The sequence below is a fragment of the Nanorana parkeri genome, unplaced genomic scaffold, assembly GCF_000935625.1.
Source record: "Nanorana parkeri isolate BGI_ZX_2015 unplaced genomic scaffold, ASM93562v1 scaffold508, whole genome shotgun sequence".
NCBI lineage: Eukaryota > Metazoa > Chordata > Amphibia > Anura > Dicroglossidae > Nanorana > Nanorana parkeri.
Window position 1 is genome coordinate 895910 of NW_017306776.1, and position 23714 is coordinate 919623.

Here is a 23714-nt window from a genome sequence, read left to right on the forward strand (position 1 = left end):
AGGGGGGACTGAGGACACTGATGTGAAGGGGGTACTGAGGACTCTGATGTAAAGGAAGGACTGAGGACTCTGATGTAAAGGGAGGACTGAGAACTCTAATGTAAAGGGAGGACTGATAACTCTGATGTAAAGGGGGGACTGAGGACTCTGATGTGAAGGGGGGACTGAGGACTCTGATGTAAAGGGGGGACTGAGGACTCTGATGTGAAGGGGGGACTGAGGACTCTGATGTAAAGGGGGGACTGAGGACTCTGATGTGAAGGGGGGACTGAGGACTCTGATGTAAAGGGGGGACTGAGGACTCTGATGTGAAGGGGGGACTGAGGACTCTGATGTAAAGGGGGGACTGAGGACTCTGATGTGAAGGGGGGACTGAGGACTCTGATGTAAAGGGGGGACTGAGGACTCTGATGTGAAGGGGGGACTGAGGACTCTGATGTAAAGGGGGGACTGAGGACTCTGATGTGAAGGGGGGACTGAGGACTCTGATGTAAAGGGGGGACTGAGGACTCTGATGTGAAGGGGGGACTGAGGACTCTGATGTAAAGGGGGGACTGAGGACTCTGATGTGAAGGGGGGACTGAGGACTCTGATGTAAAGGGGGGACTGAGGACTCTGATGTGAAGGGGGGACTGAGGACTCTGATGTAAAGGGGGGACTGAGGACTCTGATGTGAAGGGGGGACTGAGGACTCTGATGTAAAGGGGGGACTGAGGACTCTGATGTGAAGGGGGGACTGAGGACTCTGATGTAAAGGGGGGACTGAGGACTCTGATGTGAAGGGGGGACTGAGGACTCTGATGTAAAGGGGGGACTGAGGACTCTGATGTGAAGGGGGGACTGAGGACTCTGATGTAAAGGGGGGACTGAGGACTCTGATGTGAAGGGGGGACTGAGGACTCTGATGTAAAGGGGGGACTGAGGACTCTGATGTGAAGGGGGGACTGAGGACTCTGATGTAAAGGGGGGACTGAGGACTCTGATGTGAAGGGGGGACTGAGGACTCTGATGTAAAGGGGGGACTGAGGACTCTGATGTGAAGGGGGGACTGAGGACTCTGATGTAAAGGGGGGACTGAGGACTCTGATGTGAAGGGGGGACTGAGGACTCTGATGTAAAGGGGGGACTGAGGACTCTGATGTGAAGGGGGGACTGAGGACTCTGATGTAAAGGGGGGACTGAGGACTCTGATGTGAAGGGGGGACTGAGGACTCTGATGTAAAGGGGGGACTGAGGACTCTGATGTGAAGGGGGGACTGAGGACTCTGATGTAAAGGGGGGACTGAGGACTCTGATGTGAAGGGGGGACTGAGGACTCTGATGTAAAGGGGGGACTGAGGACTCTGATGTGAAGGGGGGACTGAGGACTCTGATGTAAAGGGGGGACTGAGGACTCTGATGTGAAGGGGGGACTGAGGACTCTGATGTAAAGGGGGGACTGAGGACTCTGATGTGAAGGGGGGACTGAGGACTCTGATGTAAAGGGGGGACTGAGGACTCTGATGTGAAGGGGGGACTGAGGACTCTGATGTAAAGGGGGGACTGAGGACTCTGATGTGAAGGGGGGACTGAGGACTCTGATGTAAAGGGGGGACTGAGGACTCTGATGTGAAGGGGGGACTGAGGACTCTGATGTAAAGGGGGGACTGAGGACTCTGATGTGAAGGGGGGACTGAGGACTCTGATGTAAAGGGGGGACTGAGGACTCTGATGTGAAGGGGGGACTGAGGACTCTGATGTAAAGGGGGGACTGAGGACTCTGATGTGAAGGGGGGACTGAGGACTCTGATGTAAAGGGGGGACTGAGGACTCTGATGTGAAGGGGGGACTGAGGACTCTGATGTAAAGGGGGGACTGAGGACTCTGATGTGAAGGGGGGACTGAGGACTCTGATGTAAAGGGGGGACTGAGGACTCTGATGTGAAGGGGGGACTGAGGACTCTGATGTAAAGGGGGGACTGAGGACTCTGATGTGAAGGGGGGACTGAGGACTCTGATGTAAAGGGGGGACTGAGGACTCTGATGTGAAGGGGGGACTGAGGACTCTGATGTAAAGGGGGGACTGAGGACTCTGATGTGAAGGGGGGACTGAGGACTCTGATGTAAAGGGGGGACTGAGGACTCTGATGTGAAGGGGGGACTGAGGACTCTGATGTAAAGGGGGGACTGAGGACTCTGATGTGAAGGGGGGACTGAGGACTCTGATGTAAAGGGGGGACTGAGGACACTGATGTAAAGGGGGACTGAGGACTCTGATGTAAAGGGAGGACTGAGGACTCTGATGTGAAGAGGGGCACTCAAGGCTCTGATGTAAAGGAAGGACTGAGGACTCTGATGTAAAGGGAGGACTGAGGACTCTGATGTAAAGGGAGGACTGAGGACTCTGATGTAAAGGGAGGACTGAGGACTCTGATGTGAAGAGGGGCACTCAGGGCTCTGATGTGAAGGGGATCACTGAGGGCTCTGATGTGAAGGGGATCACTGAGGGCTCTGATGTGAAGGGGAGCACTGAGGTCTCTGATGTGAAGGGGGATCCTGATGTAAAGGGGGAACTCTGATGTGAAAAAGGGGCACTCAAATATTAAAGGGGTGTTGTGATGTAAAGGGGGTGAAGGGGAAACTCCTGATGTAAAGGGGAACTCTGATGTAAAAGGGGGATTCTAATGTGAAAGGGGACCTGTGATGTGAAGGGGACACTTTGATATGAAGGGGGAACCCCACTTTTTTGCATTGGGTTCCCACTTAAAATCCATCACATTTTAGACTGTGGTGCCCTGAGATTTTTTAAACTTTTAAAGGATGCGAAAAGTTGAGAAGTGCTGGTCTAGGTGATGTCCTGCTTTAACATACCGTATATTGTTTTACATAAGAACACCGTTATCTGAGCACAGCCACGAGTCTTTTTGGATTTCACAACTGACACTCTGATGACTCGGGGAGATAAAATGCTAAATTGGACTTTCTTTTCTGTATTAGGTAATACATTGTAATACACAACCTATTGTACATAGATTATTAGTCACAGTCACTCATGGATCTCTTATACAAGCATACATCTGAGAGTATGAGTGATATATAGATAGATGGCCAGTTAAGCTCTAAAATAAATAAATCCCGTATATTTTATGGCTGCATCATGACACTTTAATTAAAGAGAAGGGCTTTATATAATTCTTAAACCTTCTTAAAGGAGAACTATGGGGTTAAGGCATTTCCCCATAGTTCTCCTTTAACATCCACACATTTAGTTTTTCTTCAATGAGTCACCAATGAAATCTTCTGCACAATACATTACTATCAGAACTTTTTTTCTTTTCTAGTCTTTGGGTTAGAGTTTATTATTGTTGTCTCTGTCCATATTGGGTTATTTCCTTTGTCTTCCTGTCCTGGTGACCACTCTCATACTCCGACATACGAGTGGTCACCGAGACAGCAAGAGTGTAAAAACGTGAGTTACATCAATATTACAATAAATCAAAATGTGCTCTTGCTTCTGCCATTCACTAGTTTTCCATATTTTCTGGATGTGTGCCCAATAAAGGGTCAGTCCACCCAAACGTGATATGCACGGCATGGGAGGAGCTTGAAGGGCTGAGTCAGCTCTTGACATCTTATACGTCTTGAATGCTCCACCACTTAGACCTCATTGCCATAATTCACAACTCTGCTCCTGTCCAGCTGGGAGTTTTGGGTGTTCCTTACCAACCTTTGTGTGTTTTGGCTCCTCCTGTCATATTGTCCATAGTATAAAGTAAATATAATATTCAGCAGAGAGTGGAAATTTCCTTAATAGTGAGCACAGCAGATGTGCAGACCCAGGAACTCAGAACATGGATGGTGAAAGCCCCTATAATGGGCACGAAATCTGTGCAGACCCAGGAACTCAGTTCATGGATGGTAGGAACCCCTCATAATGGGTACAGCAGATGTACAGACCCAGGATCTCAGAGCAGGGATGGTGAAAGCTCCTCATATTGGGCATGAAATCTGTGCAGACCAGATCATTTAGTTAATGGATGGTAGGAACCCTTCATAATGTGCACAGCAGATATACAGACCCAGGAACATAGTGCGGGAAGGTTGGGAACCCCTCATAATGGGCACAGCAAATATGCAGACCCGAGAAATCATTGTAGAGATCACATTGAAAATAATGGCTTTAGATACACTTTAATTTTCAGTCTTGCCTGGTGCGTCCCTTTGCCACTTTTTAAAAAATTAAGATGTTGTCTGTGGAGCCGGATTGGCGTTATTTACTAACTTGACATTTTGAACCCTTTCAGGTATTCTCCATCGTGGTCTTCGCCTCCATAATAAATGAAGGTTACATCAACATTAACAGTCCTGAACTGCACTGTGTGTACAACAGAAATGAAGGAGCATGTAACTACGCGATATCCATCGGACTCATCGCCTTCTTCGCTTGTGTCTTCTTCATCATCCTGGACATTAACTTCCCACAGATCAGCAGCGTGAAGGACAGGAAAAAGGCTGTCATTCTGGACATGGGCTTCTCAGGTGAGTGTCAGTCCCCCTCTCCCCCTGCCATGTCCATCCAATCATACCCATGTTTCTACCAAACCATTTCCACCAGGCCTTTCCTCTTCGGTGGTCTGCATTGCAGGACTGAAATGGGATCCGTAGGGTGTTGTATGCACCTCATGTTCCTGGGCTGCTGTTCCTATGTTGTGAATGTGCACTCAAATCCCATCTTTTACTGCACACATTCTCAGTTCAAAGATGTCTTATCTTCAATCGTCAGCCTTTAAGTCTTAGGGCCCATTCACATTATGCACTGCCTTATGTTCAATCATCAGCCTTCAAGTCTTAGGGCCCATTCACATTATGCAATGCCTTATGTTCAATCGTCAGCCTTTAAGTCTTAGGGCCCATTCACATTATGCACTGCCTTATGTTCAATCATCAGCCTTCAAGTCTTAGGGCCCATTCACATTATGCAATGCCTTATGTTCAATCATCAGCCTTCAAGTCTTAGGGCCCATTCACATTATGCAATGCCTTATGTTCAATCGTCAGCCTTCAAGTCTTAGGGCCCAGTCGCATTATGCAATGCCTTATGTTCAATCGTCAGCCTACAAGTCTTAGGGCCCATTCACATTATGCAATGCCTTATGTTCCATTGTCAGCCTACAAGTCTTAGGGCCCATTCACATTATGCAATGCCTTATGTTCAATCGTCAGCCTTCAAGTCTTAGGGCCCATTCACGTTATGCTATACCTTAATGCAACACATGTTAGTGCGTTAGGGCACGCCGTGTTAAGGCAGTCCATGTCAATGCTCAAAAGATAGCGTACTGGAAGGTACTGACAACATTTTTGAACAGTTATCTTTTAATCTGGGCTTCTGCTTTGTTTATATCACAAATACATATTTTATACAAGGTACTCCCATGACAAAGGATTCCCAGAGTACGGGTAAAAGCTGAACTGAACATACAGTTTAAAACAAGTCCAGGTGCATCAAACCAAGAGGTGTTTAAAACACTTTGTTTTCTATAGAAAGCAGCCATAGTCCAGAGTAGAAAAGCCTGTCACCAGCCATGTGGAAGCAGAGGTTTCTCTGCAGAGGTCTTCAATCAGCAGGAAACATGCCCTTTGTTGAAAGCAGGTCTAGGTATGACTCACCGGGGGTAACTGGACCTCTGCAGAGAGACCACTGCTTCCACACAGAGAGCAGGGGTTTATAGAGCAGAGCAAGTGGCTACATCAGCTCTGCTCTATGAGAGGCACCACTAGAATGAACTACAATTCCCAACATGAAATGAGAACTGTAGTTGAGAATGGGCATGGATGAGGCATGTGGCCAATCTAAACCTTGCTGGGTGGGAATAGACCAGGAGTCTCCTGGCCTGTTCATCAAATGACGAAGTTGGGGGGGGTTCTCCCTGGTCCTCTCAGCGAGCGGCAACCTAGTTAGGTTTATACTCTCTTACAAAGAAGCTAGACTGGTCTTATGAAATGGATGTAGAGGAGAATGGCTCCTTTCCATGCTGAAATAAAGTGAGGGTTAATCCGTGGCTGGGTGACTACATAACATGAAGATGCTGAGTAAAGGTAATTTATGTAATTAGGTAATTTATTAAGTAAACTGGCTTTAAGGTCCTTTGTATTGGCCTTTTCAGTAAGTGATGGCTCTGAATTATGTTTTGCCTTGCTTAACACAATAAGAACATATTTTGGCCATGGCTGTACTGTAGGACTGCAGTCATCTCGGCAGATTATGGCCTGTAGTGGCTCTGACTCAGACTTAGACTGTTCACTTAGGCAGTGTATGCTGTAATTATAGATTGTTTGCCTATTAGCTGAACGTAAGCCCAGAGTCTCTACTCCGTAGCTGGCATTAAGGAGCGCATGTTCTCTCTATTGCAGTGTGTGGAAAACAGAGTTATTACTAATTATACACTGAACAGAATGTGAACGTTGCACTCTCAGCTCATTGTAGAACATCTAATGGGTTCCTTCACTACTGTCTAATGGTTTTAGCCCTGTGCTAGAGTTCTTGAGTACAATTACTGAGGAATGGACAGAAAGCGGTAATAACAAGAGAGTTCCCTTATAGACAGGAAAGTGGACCTATTAATAAAGTGGACCTGAGCTGTAAGGTGAAGATTTGCTATCTGATAGGAAACATCTAGAAATGTACATTGTGTCTATGCAGTACCCTGAAAGATTTAATTTTTGTCTCCTTAAAAATAGCAGTTCACTTCCTTTGCCTAGGCACGTGTAGCATCCCCTTACCCCTGGGAGGATGAGGAAGACCCCCAGTTGACGCAGCGAGATAGCATTTCAACTCTCAAGGCGTAATCCTTGGGTTGGTGTGAGGTTAAAGGAAATTGGGCATCAGTCACTTTAAAAGGTTTAACAAGTTTACTTAGCTCAGTAAACTCCAAAAGAAAGGGTTAGGGCACAGGATACCCCAAAACAGGCAAAAATACAGCTCCAGACTTCTATTCTAGTGAAAAAGCAGAACCCATGCCCAATGCAATCACTCAAAAGGTACCTTAGTGGTTGAGCGGCGAGAACATCTTGCATTGTCCACCAGCAGAAGCCTATACTCAGCTCTCCAGAACATGCTTCAGCACAGAAGCTTCTCATAACCCATACTGGCAGCCATCTTTCTGCTCTACTCTCTCTGGATTTACCCTACAACAGGACAACAAAAAAGACACATGTCAACTTCAGTTTCCTTAGGCCCAGTCTCAGACCCTCCTTCCAGCAACACCCTCCCAAGGCAGCAGGCCTGGGAGGCAAAGACAAGACTCTTCCTATTCTAGCATCTTGTCCAGGCAGAAGCTTGGTCGTGAAGCCTCTTCAGGAAGGTCACCCCAAATATGTATTCCCTATCCCTTCCCCAGCATGCATCACTGGCAATAAATCTCCTAGTGATTGGCCAGAGGGAAATAAATCAAATATATTTATAACTCAGAACATTTCTACTTTTTCTCTATCTGCTGGAGAACACACCCAGAAGCAAACAATTTCCAGAACTTAAGGGAATGCCAAGAAACAACAAATAACAAATAGAGCTCAGACTGACTACATGAACTAAATTTAATATGGGGAAATTCCAGCTTAGGGCATGGTCCCTTCACATGCCTGTTATGTATTCACATAGCCATTTATCTGGGCAAATGAGGATGCATCAAGTTTGGGATCATCTAAGGAACTTCTGCCTCTGACTGCTAGTCTCTGGAGATTTGGAATGAGGTTTGGTGATGTTATGCTCAACGTTTTACTTACGGGAGAGGAAGATATACCTGGGGACCTGCGAAGCAAGGATCTCACTGCGTCTGCCTAAATTCTTCATACTGCTTTGTGCACAGTAGGTGCACTTAGAGAAGATGAATGTCGGGATTAAAATGAAAACCAATCAGCAAGAAGCTCTCTGTAGCAAGTAAAGTGCATGGATAGCCCAAAAGACTATACATATGTTTATTAATAATTTTGAAGATAAATATCTTTTGTTGGTGGTTTCATTGTGGTCACAAACCACCCAGTCTCTGCATTCTATCCTCCTGCAGGGCCAGTGAGTGGACACTTGTGGCACACACAAGTGGAGGAGCCCTCCTCCTTTCTGGAACCACTGCTTTTGCTATTGGATACAGTAGACCATCCATTCTCCACAATGAGGGGCCGACATGACTACGTCATCCGTCTTTCCTATGGGGAGATGATGCAGGGTAGGGTGACAAGGCTGCTGCAAATTGAAATATGCTTTTGTAAGGTTCTCGGACCTCCAAACATAGCGTTGCAGAAGGAGGCATGCTTGCAGGATCAACAAATAAGAAGTTGATGGTGGAAAGGGAAAAGGGTATTGGGGATTACTGTATGTGAAAGGATACATACATCTTAAATACACAATTCTCTTGTTAGAATGAAATGTATCATTATCAGAAGTCAGAGACATATAACCACCCCCCTGCTTCAAAGCTTTCCGGTTTTATCACACACTTCTCTCTATTAAAGGTTACAAATAAATGTGCGGTTTTATTGTATGGTCGCATTACCTTATTTTTACACTGCTTCACAATGAAGTGAAACTCGCAGTTGCAGGTTATCTTTCAAGTAGAACTGTAAATACCGGTGTCTACAGCATTCGTCCAAACTACCCGTGGACTGTATAAGTCATTTAGCCAGTGGCACAAGATGTAGTGAGATGTAGCTGCAAAATATATAATGGTCTTTTTTAATGACTCATTTTTTCTTTGCTTTAGAGTGTGATAGTTCCAAGGTGGTTAGATTTGTACCTGAGTTTTGGTTGATATACAAAAGTGTTGGGCAGTCTGTTAATTTTAGGGCCTCTTATGCTGCTTTTGGCAACTCCAAAGAAAAACACAATACAATTCTGATTTTTGGACAGTATTTATGAAAAACTTGCTCACTCAACAAGATCTATGGCTATCCAATTCCTGGTCTGATTTTGTTATTGTGAAAATAGAGCATTACACAAGGCACGTCAAAGGTTAAGGGCAGTGAGCTGATATGGACATTTTGTCAATTCTGCAACAGTACACCAAGAGCTGACAACTAAAAGAGAAGGCACACGTGCACCCTACTCTGCCATCAGTTTGAAGCAGGAGTGGGTGATCTATTAGTGGACCAACAAAAATTTACCCATTGTGCAGAGGCAGAAAAAATAAGGACCGGGCTGGACTGCACTGGTAGGCAGGGTTTCAGTTTTTTGGGGAAATAGATTGGAGTCAATGGGAATTGTGACATTAAAGTGTATATATATTCAATTTTTGGGGGGATAGTGGATAGTGTAGATTATAACTCCTGTAAAGCATTTAACTGCTGTTTGTGTCCCCACTGGATACAGTCACCCTTACTTTTGTAACTTGGAATGACCATTGTCACTGAGGCAGAAATTAATTGGAAATCCAAAATGTCATAGTTGTCACCAGAGCAAGAGGCAAAGATACATCTTCTAAAGGGGACATCTGTTCTGGTGCCAAAAAGGGACATTCCCCTCACTTTGTAGAAATGTTGTTTCACTTCCTGTTGCTTCTGTAGCACAGTATGTGAATGTAAGATTTACCAATGTGACACAGTCAGACAAAAATAAAGGGACATAGGTTTCAACCCCTTCTCTATCCAAAACGTAAACAAAAATTTGGCCTATACATATACTTCAAGGTGTTTTTGTTTGTGTTTAAGGGTTCAATGAGCTTTAAATGGATTCCTAAGGTTTACAGGTGCTTATTTCAACTGGACCTGTTTTTGTGCCAAACAGGCTCCTCATTAGCCTCATTGTTATCAAGGTTATGCGTTAAATGGTGACACTATATGGTGAAGAGTTTGGAGAAGGCAGGAGAAGTGAACAATCTAGGACAACATAGCTGAACTGGAAATTGAGCTGAATTGACAAATTTTTCCAAATCAGCAATTTTGTCCTAGATTGTTCCCTTCTTCTGTCTTCTCCCCACTATTCACCCTTTTGTGAATAGCCCTGATAATGTTTCAGCTGGTGAGAAATAGGAGGCTCTACAAAGGTAAGGTATATCTATACAAGTGTTTATACTTGGGGCGCAGCTAAATGAGGGGCCCCCAAAAAAATGCTCCAGCACAGGGAATTATGTTAAGGAACATGATAAGTGGGTGGCTGTTTACCATATTTGGTGGCTTTGCTGTCCTAGGCCATGGCCTATATTGGCTATATAAATTCTGGCCCCGTCCTCACATCTGTTTAACCTGTTAAGGTCAATCCATTATCCATGAAAAGACCACCACAGATATACTAACCACATTGCCATTGTGGGTTTTCAGCTCATACAGCACATTACTGTCTCTTTCTTTGCTTTCTACAGCATTATGGGCCTTCCTCTGGTTTGTGTGCTTCTGTTTCCTGGCCAACCAGTGGCAAAGAACGCCTTACTCACAGGAAGTGGACCAAGCGGCTGACGCGGCAAGAGCTGCCATCGCCTTCTCCTTCTTCTCTATTATCTCTTGGGTAAGATAAGGACTACTCTTTAGGTTTTTGTGACACTTATCAACAGGTGTTACCACTGTGGCATCCAATGTTATGGGTCTGGAACTGGGAAAAAATTATGTTTGACTAAATACAAATAATATCATTTATATATTTCTTTACTATTTAGTAAGGTGCATGTGAGAGAGGTGTCGTAATTATACTTAGTAAATCTTACCATAGGTTGCCATTACCAGACAACAGAAGGTAGAACCGACATGGCTTTCTCAACACATAATTACCACATAAAGTCAATAGATTGTAACTTATGCATTAAAGGGCTGGATACTCTATATCCTTTCTCAACCCTTTTTTCAAGTAGAAAGCCTTGAAACAATGTCCATTTCGAGTACCCTGCTTACAATTGTTATATCTAATGCCAACAAGAATGCAGACCCGAAAAGTGACATAGTGCCCACTTAATATTGGTGGTTAGATTAAAAGCTTCCCTTTGCAATGATGTTCAATGTAAAATTGCCCCTTTATAAAGGTGATCAGTAAAGAAGGGCCCTCTTACATTGGTGGTCAGTGGATAAAGACCCCTAAAATGAGAGTCAGTGGGGAAGGATCCCCCATTACTGGTGATCTGTGGAAAATAACCTTTTACATTGAGAGTCAGTGGAGGAGAATCCCCTTAAACTAATCATCAGTGGAGAAGGATCTGCTTTCACGGGTGGTCTGTGGAAAAGGACCTTTTGCATTGAGAGTCAGTGGGGAAGGATCCCCTTTCACTGGTGGTCAGTGGACAAGGACCTCTCACATTGAGAGTCAGTAGAGAAGGATCCCCTTACAATGGTGGTCAGTGGAAAAGGGCTTTTGCATTGAGAGTCAGTGGGCCCCCTAACAATGGTCATCAGCAAAGAGCCCCTTTTCATTGGTAGTTAGTGGAGAAAAGCCCCCTTGCATTGGTGGTCAGTGGAGGAGGCTTCCTTTACATTGGTGGTGTGTGGGAGAAGACTTCACTTCCTGCACGTTTTTTATAATTCCCAGTTTCTCATGTTTGCAGATTTTTATCTACTGAATATAAAAGGCAGTAGAAGTTTTCAGGCTTCAAACATGACTCTTTTTTTCCTTCAAGTTGGCGCGTGATAGATTTATTGATGTCCTGTTTTATAAGAAAACAGTTTAATGATCAACTTCTCATATCAATTTCATACAAATTGATGAGTAGTTTAGATGAAAGTCCATTAACAGTAAAGTACTCCCAGAACTATCCGTGATATGTTCTTATTGCAATAACAAACTTTATAGTTGCACGTCTAGATCTAGAAATTAGTGAATTGATCCACATGGAGATCAGACCAAAACTGAGCAGATTCACAGATAATGGAATCATCTATAAATTAGCTTAGTTTGCTGAGCGGATCTCTTGGCCGTTAAAGCATATCTAAACCCCAAAGATGTAACATATTGCAGCTTACCAGCCCGTAGATATATGGTGGCTGCATTTGTTTTCTTTTTAAAAGTGTTTTCCCTTTATTTTCACCTGGTGATCCTGCCAGTAACACAATTTCTGTCCTAGTGTGACAATGCTCACTAACTGTACTGTATCTATAGATGAGCACGGTTGTTGCCTAGGCTGTTCTCTTGATTAGGACTACAAATATGTCCCCCTTTCCAACAGCCTAAATGTAAGAATCGCTCCTACCTACTCTCTGGCCTAAATTTATTAGATTGACAGGGGATACATGATGTAATTGCATTGATTTATGTATATTTATTGTATAGCTAAAACTTTTTTAGTTATGGATAGAGTAGGGAAGGATTAGGATCCTCTGTCAAGATTTTATTGCTGTGTGTGTCTACCAGCATGATAGAGTCATATTTTACCTGGTCACTAGAACAAAAGGTGGGAAAACCAAAATTTGTTGGAACGTCTTGCACAGCCTGACAGAGAAACACAAACACAGAGTCTGATATGCATCCTGCACATGGCTTGGCTAAAACAGGAAGGAAGCCACAGCTTTATTCTCTACCTTATTCAATACGAAAGAGCATAGATTGTAAGCCCTCACGGGCAGGGCCCTCCTTACCATCTTGTCTTAAATTGTATTGTGACTGTAATGTCTTCCTTATATTGTAAAGCACTGTGCAAACTATTGGCGCTATATAAATCCTGTATAATAATAATAATATACCATAGATATATAACAGAACGTATAAACACTGCCACCTAGTGACCGAAATTGAATACTGCAGGAGTTATTGCTAAAGATACAATAATGTGTATTCTAACAAAACTTTACAGTTGTCACCTGAAGTAAGGGTAAATCTTTAATGAGGACACTCACATTAAGGGTAATCCTTAATGAGGACACCTGTTTTGTGGGGAATTCCCTTCACTTTGGAGAGATTCCTTCTCAGTTGTTGTTGTGGCTCCTGGAAAGGAAAAGAAGGAAAATCTAACCAAGGGCACACATACAGCACTAAAATAGACCTACAAGAGTTTCAACCCTTCCCGACTGTACCTAAAACTTAAAAAAATATTTGGTTATGCCTCTACTTTGATAAAGAAGTCCTATATGTATACATTGGGTACAGAATGTAGATCATTGACATAATTACAATTAGAACCCATTTTGGTTCACTTCCTTTCTGACTTTTGTGTGTTTATGACCTTTTAAGGGTCCAGCAATTATTGGGTTGTTCACCACTAATGCTCAATATATTTGTTGGAAATAGAATGTACAACAATAGACATGTAATACAGTAATGAAAATTTGGTTAAATAAGAAAGTAAAAATTAAAAAGTTTACATAAAAAGTAATTTTAAAAAGCCACAATATAAACTCAAAATGTGAACACTTGAACATGCTTTATTTCTGTCTGCATCTATTAGATCTCAAGTTACATCTTCCTGAAATATGCCAGTTAAACACTCAGCTCAACTCAGAGTTAAGGTCTGCTTCAGAAATGAGTGAGCCATGAGAGAGACATAATGAGGGGAATTTACTAGGGATGCACCGATACCGATACTAGTATCAGTGTCAGTGCCGATACCGAGTACTCGTTCTCGCCCAAACACCCCGGATAATTATCTTGATACCGGAAATTCGGGTATCAAGAAGCCAGGGGGCGAGTCATTACATGCCTCCCGGCTTCTTGAATGGCTGGGAAGCCTGATCCATGTTCCCTCGTCACCAGGGAGCATGGAGCTGGTCTTCCCGGGCCAATCAGGACTCGGTGACGAGGGAGCACGGAGCCAGCTTTCTCAGAAAACCAGGCGGCAAGTCATTACTTGCCTCCCGGCTTCCTGATTGGTCAGAAAGCTGGCTCCATGCATCCTCGTCACCTGGTTACGAGGGAGCAAGGAGCCGGCTTCCAGGCTAATTAGGAAACCAGGTAGCGAGTCATTACACGCTGCCCGACTTCCTCAATGGGACTTCCGGTATTGGTATTCGGTATCGGCGAGTACTGAAAAAAAAATATCTGTACTCGATACCAAAAAAACGAATTTACCAAAACTGGAGCAGACAGAAATCTGGAGCAGCCATGCAGAGTAACCAATCAGCTTCTATATTCAGCTTGTTCAGTTAAACGTTAAAAAAACAAAAGCTAGCAGCTGATTGGTTGTCATGTACAGCTGCTCCAGATTCTGCCTGCTCTGCTCTTAGTAAATTCGACTCATTGCTATGTCATCTAACAGTGTCTGAGTAAGTAGGCTGTTAAAGCTCTTCGTTGCTCCTCTTCAGCAATCTGTACTTAGCAGCTGTAAAGCTTTGTGTAAAAATTGACTTTAGCTTCAGAAATCTGCCTGGATACAATGACATCATTTCTCCGTTCCAGATTGGCTGGATTTTTCTAATTAGCTGATGCCTCACTCTGCTATTGGCTGACAATAGGCAGTCAGCCAATAGAAAAATATAATAATTCCAGCCAGTAAGAAAAGAGGGGTGATGTCATTGTATCCGGGCAGACTTATTATGCTGGTGTACTACTGCTGATCTTTGAAGATGAGATACCAAAAGAAATAGCAAGGGTCACTTTAAAGCAGAGCTCCAGCCAAGCCCTTTTGCAACCTTATTTTTTTAAACTTTAGATGGGGAAGGGTTTGCGACTTTTATTGTTGTCAGTGACCCTGATCAAGAGTTCTTTCCCCCTACTGCCTAGCCAGCTAGCACTGTGAAACAAGCTTTGTGGTTCCTCTCTCTAGAGTACAGGCTCCATACATTGGTGGGTGGGTGTCATGGAGAATGCATTTTAGAGAGAGAAGGGCCTAGAAAGTTTGATACACAGCAGGTGACAAAAACCAAGCAATTACAACATGATAAAACAAGGTTTCTTTATTATACAAAGGCTAAAACGTGTTTACAAAGATATAATTGATATGTACGCATTTCAAAGAAGAAAAGAGCAAACTGATCTCCAAATGAACTATTCCAGAATTATAATCTGAGGCTAAATGACCATAACACACAAATTTGATGTAACATACTCTTGTACTCATACAGCACATAGATGCCTCTTATATCAGGAATAGGATTTTTCTCAACGCATTTCACGCTCCAAGTGCTTCCTCAGGAGATCGTTTTTTAAACTTGTTAACTTGTTGACCTCATTTTGCATGCCATGTCCTAACCCCCGTGCTAACCCTATAACCTAACCTTTTCCTCCAGAGTGTCATGGCAGTGATGGCCTTCCAGCGATTCCGCTTAGGGACTGACATGTCTCTCTTTGCCACGGATCAGTTTGCAAGCGGACCCAATGGCGCCTACCCAGGCTACCCGACAGGCAGCGGAATAGAGAGCACGGAAACCTATCAGAGCCCTCCTTTCACTGAAAATGCGGACATCAACCCCAAGGGGTACCAGGCGCCTTCTTACTGATGGAGAGGAGGCAGCGCAGATGTTTGTATGCAGATAAAGCAGGTGTGCTGACACAGTACAGAGTATGGAATGACTTGCGCATTCTGCTCTACACTTTATATGTGTTAACCAGTGCTGGATTTTTTTCCTGTAGTTCCATGTACAGTGCACTCTGTACTGTGATATTGATTGCTTGTTTGTGATATGTTCGGAAAAGGGTTTATTTGATACTTTTTTTTAATTTTATCCTTCTTTTAGACAAAGTGTTCCCTCTAAGGTAGACTGACCCTCATTCAGACTTGTGGAGGATAATATGGTGTGGCTGGGAGCAGTGAGAATGGCATACAATAAAAAAGAAAAGGTTGAACGGGCCACCAGATTACTGTATAGGTGCCATACAATTTCCAATAGTTGGCAAAAAACTGTCAGTTTAGACCATCTCTGTTGACCAAGCCATCTATGGGATCCAGTTGACTTGACTTTTTTGCATGGGGGTAGGGGGTTTTAGAAGATAAGAGGAGCTTGCATATTGATGCAAGGGCCACAAAAATACTGTATACTGTAATTGTATTGTTATACCAACACCATCAGTCTGACTTATCAGTTGTCCTTTGACATGAGGCATTCTAATGAAGCAAAATACCTGTGTGAGAAGCCTACTTTGGAAGCTATTTTCCTGGGCTGCATATTAGTTCTTGGTCACTGGCATCACTAGCAGTGAATCCATATAGATTTGCTTCACTGTCTGGGACCCGTTATGTAGCCCAGAAATCCGAGAATGGCCGTTCCCATCTAGCTTCCAGTATTATGTTTCATCAACAGGAGAAACTAGAAAGTATTTGTTTTGTTCCTAGCAACTATTTAGAGCCCAGCTCTCATATTTCATTAATTACCATTAAAACCAGAAGATAGTAACCTGAGCATTAAGTACTGGACAAGTGTGATATTGTAAATGTAGCGTTTGAGCTACAGAATTGCTCCACCAGACTGTATATGTCTCTTGATTTCAGCACAGTTGCCTGATGCCACTCCTCCTCCTAAACAGGTATCTTGGTGAAATCTAAAGACCTTTACCCTATACCTTTGGCCAACATGTAATTAAGACAAAGGACAAAAAGCTGTGCCAAGCAATCAAATACAGTAGAAAGGGCCTGGCAACATCTTAGAAACGCTGGTCAAGGAGGGGCTTGCAAATGTTTCAAGAAACAGTCTTGATAGCAAATCTGCAGCAATGTACTGAAACTGAGGAGCAATGATTGGCATAAATAATGGGAATTCTATAATGAGGGTCCCCATCAACGCTCACTTCTAGGCGACTTTCTTAAAATGGAAAACCCCTTTAAATAAAGTAGGCCCAAGTACATCGATAGGCGACTTTCTTAAAATGAACAACCCCTTTAAATAAAGTAGGCCCAAATAAATTTCAGGTAGGCAATGTCTGAAAATGTCTAATATTAGATTTGTTAAGTACATTCTGACACCTTCTATGAAAGTCCATCCTTAGTGGCTCCCTAAGAGTATCTGGCGGCTTTAAGTTTGCAGATGGTGCTTTCTGAACTTTGTCATGGTTCTATCCATCCTTGAAATGAAGACTATGAACATTATAATGTGCCAAATCAGAACAGAACCTTCTATATGGTTCTGTGCACACGAGATACTTGATCTCGTTGAAAACCCTAAGAAGGACATCCCTGGAAACCTTACTTAATGACAGGAGTGGTGTAGTAAAGGAATGACTACATGAAGATAGGAGATCATTGTACATTTTGTGCCTCGATGGTGTCACCCAATCAAAGTGAATTGATTGGCTACACAGTGCTTCAGCCAACCTAATAGCCCCACCTAGTGCATATTGGAGAATGGTACACTAAAGTGTCAACAAAGATAATGAGAAATAAAATTTCTCACAATTATTTTCCTAGAACCAGTAAAAAAAAAAAAGAGGAAATCTCCCTACTGGGGGACACAGTGATAAAAAACTGTCAGAGGTTATAACTCTTCCCTCCCCTATTAGCAGAAAAAAAAAGGCTAAGGTTGGGTAAGGTGCCCGAGAACTGATGCTCGATCTTGCCAAAATGAGATCAGTTGAAGGTCCTGTTGACTATGGGGGCCAGCAGGATACCATAGACACTTCCAGCTGTCCGATCCTGGGGTAGGCAGTGGTCAGCCATGTTGGATATATTTCTCAGATCACTGTCAGGTCCAAACTGGCCCTGGGGGATGCTAGCTACCATTACCCTTCCCGCATGCATTTGCTAAAACATTCATGCTCCTATGACCCCATGTTTTTGTCCATGCAGGTGGGTCCTGAATACCTCCGGCACTGGTTAACCTTGGGGAAGATGTTAGTGTGCACGCGCATTGTGTTTTGCTTCTGAGACTTGTAAATAATTTTTTAAGCATTAGTATCCGAATTTTAAAAATGATCATTTAATTTTTTTAATCTGCTGCCAGTTAAATCCCGTCCATGCATCTTATAACTCTTGGGAACACTGGTGATGTGATCTCTACCCTGCCCACCTGCTTCAACTGTATAAGAGTGTCACTTTCCCTGTTGGATTTTTCATTTTATTTATGTTATGGAGAATACAGTAAATGAGCAGAGGCAGCAAGGCTGAGGAGCATAGGTGGGGGGCTATATAGTTGAGAGGTTTCGCTGATTGAATTGCCAAGGAATTAAAGAAATCGGTACGTGGCTCTACCCACCAGCCTCTACCAACATGTGACTAAACATGCCGACCTCTACCAACATGTGACTAAACCTGCCGGCCTCTACCAACATGGGACTAAACCTGCTAGTCTCTACCAACATGGCACTAAACCTGCTAGCCTCTACCAACATGGGACTGAACCTGCCAGTCTCTACCAACATGGGACTAAACCTGCCAGCCTTTTTCCCAAAACTGAAATGTTATTTTTCAGTGGACTGACCCTTTAAATGAAAGCTATAAATGGCCCTGCTTCCTATTCCCAGGCAGCTTTATAGATACATGTAGCAAAGCCTTTTCCTAGATAGCAATATATGATTGACGTTGTGTGCTTCTTAGAGGGAACACTGAATGTTTTCACAGTGCAGGAATTGTTCATTAAAATCAGCCTGTATATTATAAGAAAAGTTCTGTTCACATTGAGTATATGTGCCTGTCGGATCATGTGTGTTTGGTGCGGAGTGCCACTTTTTTCTAGATAAATATTTTACTGTAAATCAACAGAACAGTTCAGCTGCTTCGTCCCTTCCCAAAGTAGCATAAGAACAAAGGCACAAATGGGTCACCTTGTTCAACCGCAATTAGCAGACAAGAAGTAAATGCTATAATACCGTTTATATATTGCTCTGAGATATCTTGCTCTTAAAGGGATTTACCACTTTCAAAGTAGACCCGTGCTTAAAACTCCTCCCCCCACCACCACCGGAACTTTCTCAAAAACTTTAATAAAAGCTGCTCAAGAGCGATGCAATTGTACTGACCGTCCTGCCCATGTTACATGGCATTACCACCCACTGTACTACCACCAATCTACCATAATAGCTGGTCATAAACGACTACTGTCACTGAAGGTCACTGGTCAACCTACTACGTACAATTGCATCCCTGACTGTTTCAGAGGGCCGCACATAATATTCAGCAGTGTAGTGTAGTGCTACAGAAGATTGTTAGAAACCACAGACATACTACAGGAGTCACAGACCTTGTACAATGTCTTTGACTGTCTTGGTCAAAGTCTGTAGACATACTAGAGGGGTGGTTGGGGACTGAAGACAAGCTACAGGAGGCAATTAGAGACTGAGGAAAAGGTTACATGAGCACGTTTCAGTCACCGCTTTACCAGTCAATACCCCCTCTACCTGTACTGGTTGTTGGAGAGCAAGAGCCAGTTGGTGTCAAAGGGAGTCACTACAGGAGTCACAGACTTTGCACAATGTCTTTCAAAGTCTGTGGACATACTGCAGATGTGGTTGGGGACTGAAGACCAGCCACAGGAGGCAATTAGAGACTGGGGGGAAGATTCCATGGCACTGCTTTACCAACCAATGCGCCATCTTCCTGTACTTGTAGCTGGAGGCCAAGAGTTGGTATTAAAAGGCTGCAAGTGGCTTTCAGGTCTCAGTTTGGGTATCAGGGCTAAACAATAATTGCTGTGGTCTGCCACTAGTGGTCAAGAAGCTTTCTGACCACTGTTGGTTGGCTACTTTATGCTCAGCTTCCCCTGTACCTAATAGATTTTGCAGACAGTTGAGTAGAATATGTGGATTAGGTTCACATAGAGTGTTGAACAGATTAGACCAGTTATCAGCCATAATATTGCTTAGGAACCTGCAATAAATGTGTCGGCCCTGAGTATCTCAGACTGCTGGAGGGATAACATCATAAGAGTCTATATAAGTTCTGTCCAAGGCCACACATCCCTAACCAGAAAACAGTACTGTAGTACTGGTATATATACTATATACATTGATTGTATGAGAGTATTAGGTGTGCACAATTCATGCAGAATTCTTAATAAAGAGAGAAGAGGCATTTTCTAGACCTGTCATTATGCATGGAGGTCTATGAGCTGTGAACTCATGTAGGTCCTCATTTGACCTGAATTCTTGATTCCAACTTAATCCAACAATTTCAGCTAAATCTTGGATAGAGCGGGGAAAGTTTGGAGCCTCCTTCAGGTTTTTATTTTTGTCTGTGTCCCTATTACGGAGATTTACACTCACTTCCTGTCAAAACAGGAACTGATGGGAAGTCTCTCTACTGACAAAAACAAATCTTTCATAGAATGGGGAAGGGTTAGAACTTGTGAACGTTTTTATTGCTGCCTGTGCCTTCCTTTCTCTGTGACAACTGCTTTCTGCATTTCTTTTTCTGGTGTCACAGGGATAGGAAGTATGAGGTAATCTCTCTAACGGTATCACAGACAGGAAAAAAAGATAGAGGTACAGGAGAGCTACACCAAATGTTGAGAGACTATGAAGAAGTTATTTCATCATATCAGGTCAAAAGGACAGGCCAGCACATTTCAGAGGTTCTAATGTCTCCCTTCATTGGGGCTCAAACGTGCTGATAAGAATCTGGGTGGTGTCAGGCTTGAATAGGTTACAATGATCAACATAAAATCTATTAGTCATTAGGCCTTGAAGAAGGGGGTGTTAGAACCCTGGAAATGTGTTGTCGTTTTATGATGAGATAATCGCTCTATCCCTCACCTCTCTCAACATCTGATCATGTGCACTTGTTTTATTCCTGTGCTGCTGTCCTATATTGCAGCTTACCAGTTCTCAGATGTGGTGGTTGTATTCCTTTTCTTTTTGTTCAGACCTATTCTTTTTATTTTAACTTGGCTATCCTGCAGATAACGCACTAGGATTAGGTCTCTAACATTAAATCGTATTAATATGAATGTCCAACACCCTTCATCAATCACCTTATATAATGGCCATACAAAAGGCCCATCTAACTTTTAAATCCATATCTAAATCATATTTATAAGGGTCTTGTTGATCCACAGTCACCATTGTACAAGAAATCCCACTTCCATTCATTTGTTATATTATAAACAAAAAAAAACGATATTAAGACCAATAGGTAGATCAACAACTACTTCAACAAATAACTGCATCTTTGATATAGAGCATTCAAAGAATCTTCTAATCCCTTTCACTATAGGGCTCTAGGTGTGTAACATGATTCAAAATATCACCCTCAGGAGCATTAAATAGGGCCCAACCGTGGAGAAAGTATTGATATCGAGGGAACAACCTTCCTTGTTTACACTCAACTCCATGGATTTGTGTTGGGCTTTATCCTTCAGGTTGTATTCCCAATCTACTCTAACTGTTTGATGGGCTCCATGGTGTACGATCTTGCTGGTGTGAAATAAAATCACCATTAGTCATTTCCAGAGTTCCTCAGTGAGTAAAGAGAATATACAGGCCAATTAAGTATATATTTAAACAGAACATTCTACTTTATTCTTTTACCAGACACACTCTTTGAGCTATTGAACTGTGTATCACTGTCATTATGTAGAAGATAGGGTTCATATATACCAATTTCTTAAATTCATAAAATACACACCGACTTGACCACACACACACACGCATTGATTACAATGCTCACTGTCATACAGAACGCTCTGAACTAATCACCAGAACGCAATCACAAAGCCACACAATCATCTGCCCAGGGCAGCCACGGTTTGTAAAGATAACTTAGCTATACTTTGATACAACATATTAAAAGAACAAACAATGCAGGATTTATACAACAAAGGTCCGCTTTGAGAAGCTGGGTTACCTTGCAGCTAGACACCCATGAAACCTTATGGCACAGAGAGTACAGTAAGCGCCTGTTGTCTGTGTCCCAGGGTCCCGGTCGGGGGGGTTTGTTCAGCTGCGCAGTTTCCGTGCTCACTCCTGGCTCAGGACTTTGCCCAGTTTTTGGCAGATTGTTGTATAAAAAGGTAGCCCCTCTTTTTATGTTTAAAACAATTAAACAGTCCTTCACCTGTGTCTTACCAGAATTGTTACCCATAACTGACACAAATAAGAAGGTTAGTAAAGAATCTGGAAGGGTATATCAATAAACAGACCACTTGCTTTTCAGATGGCCTGGGTCAACAGCTTGTGCCTGGCCCGGGGTCTGAGGGCGTCTTGTGAACTTCCAAATCGCACTTCCATAAACTTTTAAACAACAAACATTAAACACCGACGGAACAGCCAGACTAACAACTAACAGACAAGCAAGCAAAGCGCATGCAGTGTATTTACTCTAATATTCAAACATAGACAATTGCCTTACACATATCCTATACTACTGTTATCTATCTGCATCTATCAGACCCTCTCTGTGTACTTTGTGTTCTCCTTATATGATCTTTCTTACCACAATTTAAACAGACTATTTTCTTTCTCAGTCTAAAGCTGCTATTGTTTCTTTAAATAACAGTGGCAAGTTTCAGTAGAGAGGAGAGAGTCTTGTTCCCTCAATCTAGATTAGCCGTCATTCATTTCTTCCTGATTTTTGTTTTTCTTTCAATGTCTCCACCAGCAGCCTCCACAGCCTGTTTAAATCTTTATAATAAACCATAGAATCTTCATTTTGTGCCTGCGATGCACAATTCTTAAATGTGGGTGCTAATCATAGGATCCCTATGTTTGGAGATAAATGATGTGTAACTGTCTGTCTGTGTGGCACTTTCTATTGGCTGTCTTACAGGGATATGTGGAGCAATTCCTATAATGGAACTACATTGTGGTGTTGGGGCAGGCATAGAGGCTGATGGTGTGGTCATAAAAGCCGCTTCATTATAACCATAAGCAGGGGGCTGATCATTTGTAGGTACTAAAGGAATGTTCCCCAACTGATCTATGAAGAAGGCCAGTAACTTTTCTATATCCTCAAATACTCTGTTTTTATTTTTATCAAAATCATCTAGCTCCTTTTCCATTCTCTCATGCATCTCATTTAATTTCTTAGCACATTGCAGCTCTGTTCTCTGCTGTAATTCATCTAGTTTCTTAAAAACATTGTAACTCTGTTCTGGTTGGCAGCTGCAGCTGATGCACCTAGGGTTGCCACCTGTCCAGGATTCACCCGGACGGTCCGGGTTTTGAAACTGTGTTCGGGTTTCATGGCAGCAGAAACCCGGACACAAAATGTCAGGCAGACAGGGGCAACCAAAATTAAGATAGGGACTACTGCCCCCCACTGAAAATAGTCTCAATTGTGATATTTACATATGAATAAGCCGCGACTCATTCTCCCCAAAAAATGTCAGTATTTCTCTAGAGCAGGGGTAGCAAACCTCCGGCCCTCCAGCTGTGGTGGAACTACAAATCCCACGAGGCATTGTAAGATTCTCACAGCCACAGACATGACTCCCGAAGAGAGATGCATCATGGGATTTGTAGTTTCACCCCAGCTGAAGGGCCGGAGGTTTGCCACCCCTGCTCTAAAGTCTCCGGGTTTCGCTTGAAGAAAAGGTGGCAACCCTAGATGCACCCTTTTCTAATACTTTGTCTTCTTCCTGTTCACTCATCATCATCATTGCCATCTTTCTGTGGTTCTAATACCTCACCTAATCTAAGTTTCATTGTTCTTGATCTTTTCTGTGTCTTAAGTAAACACATGCACATCTGAATATCGCTGGCAGGCCCCCCGAGCCCATGAGGCCCAATCATTTCTTTAATTTCCTCCCAAGCTTTAGGTTTAAATGTCCCACAGCTGGAATATTCCCTTTTAGTCCACCTATCCCAGTCGCCCACATACCGGATCATCCAATTTCCATATTTGTTTTCTATATATTGTTATCTTAGGGCTCTTTTCTATTGATCCACACAACCTCTCCTTAGGCCTGCACCCCAGAGTTAGCTACTCTCTGGTAATGACTGAGTTGAACAGGTCACTCCCCTGCTCCCCTTAGTG

The 23714-nt window shown here is 43.1% G+C and overlaps 1 protein-coding gene across 1 annotated transcript in view; it reads left to right on the forward strand.

The window, feature by feature from the left end:
* SYNGR3 (synaptogyrin 3) overlaps nt 1–15588 on the forward strand; it is a 43036-nt gene extending 27448 nt beyond the window's left edge. The window contains exons 2-4 of the mRNA XM_018561219.1: nt 4284–4518; nt 10329–10471; nt 15106–15588. Coding sequence (XP_018416721.1) covers nt 4284–4518; nt 10329–10471; nt 15106–15315 — 588 coding nt within the window. The 3' untranslated portion in view covers nt 15316–15588. The remainder of the gene's footprint in view (nt 1–4283; nt 4519–10328; nt 10472–15105) is intronic.
* Nucleotides 15589–23714: the final 8126 nt, after the last annotated feature.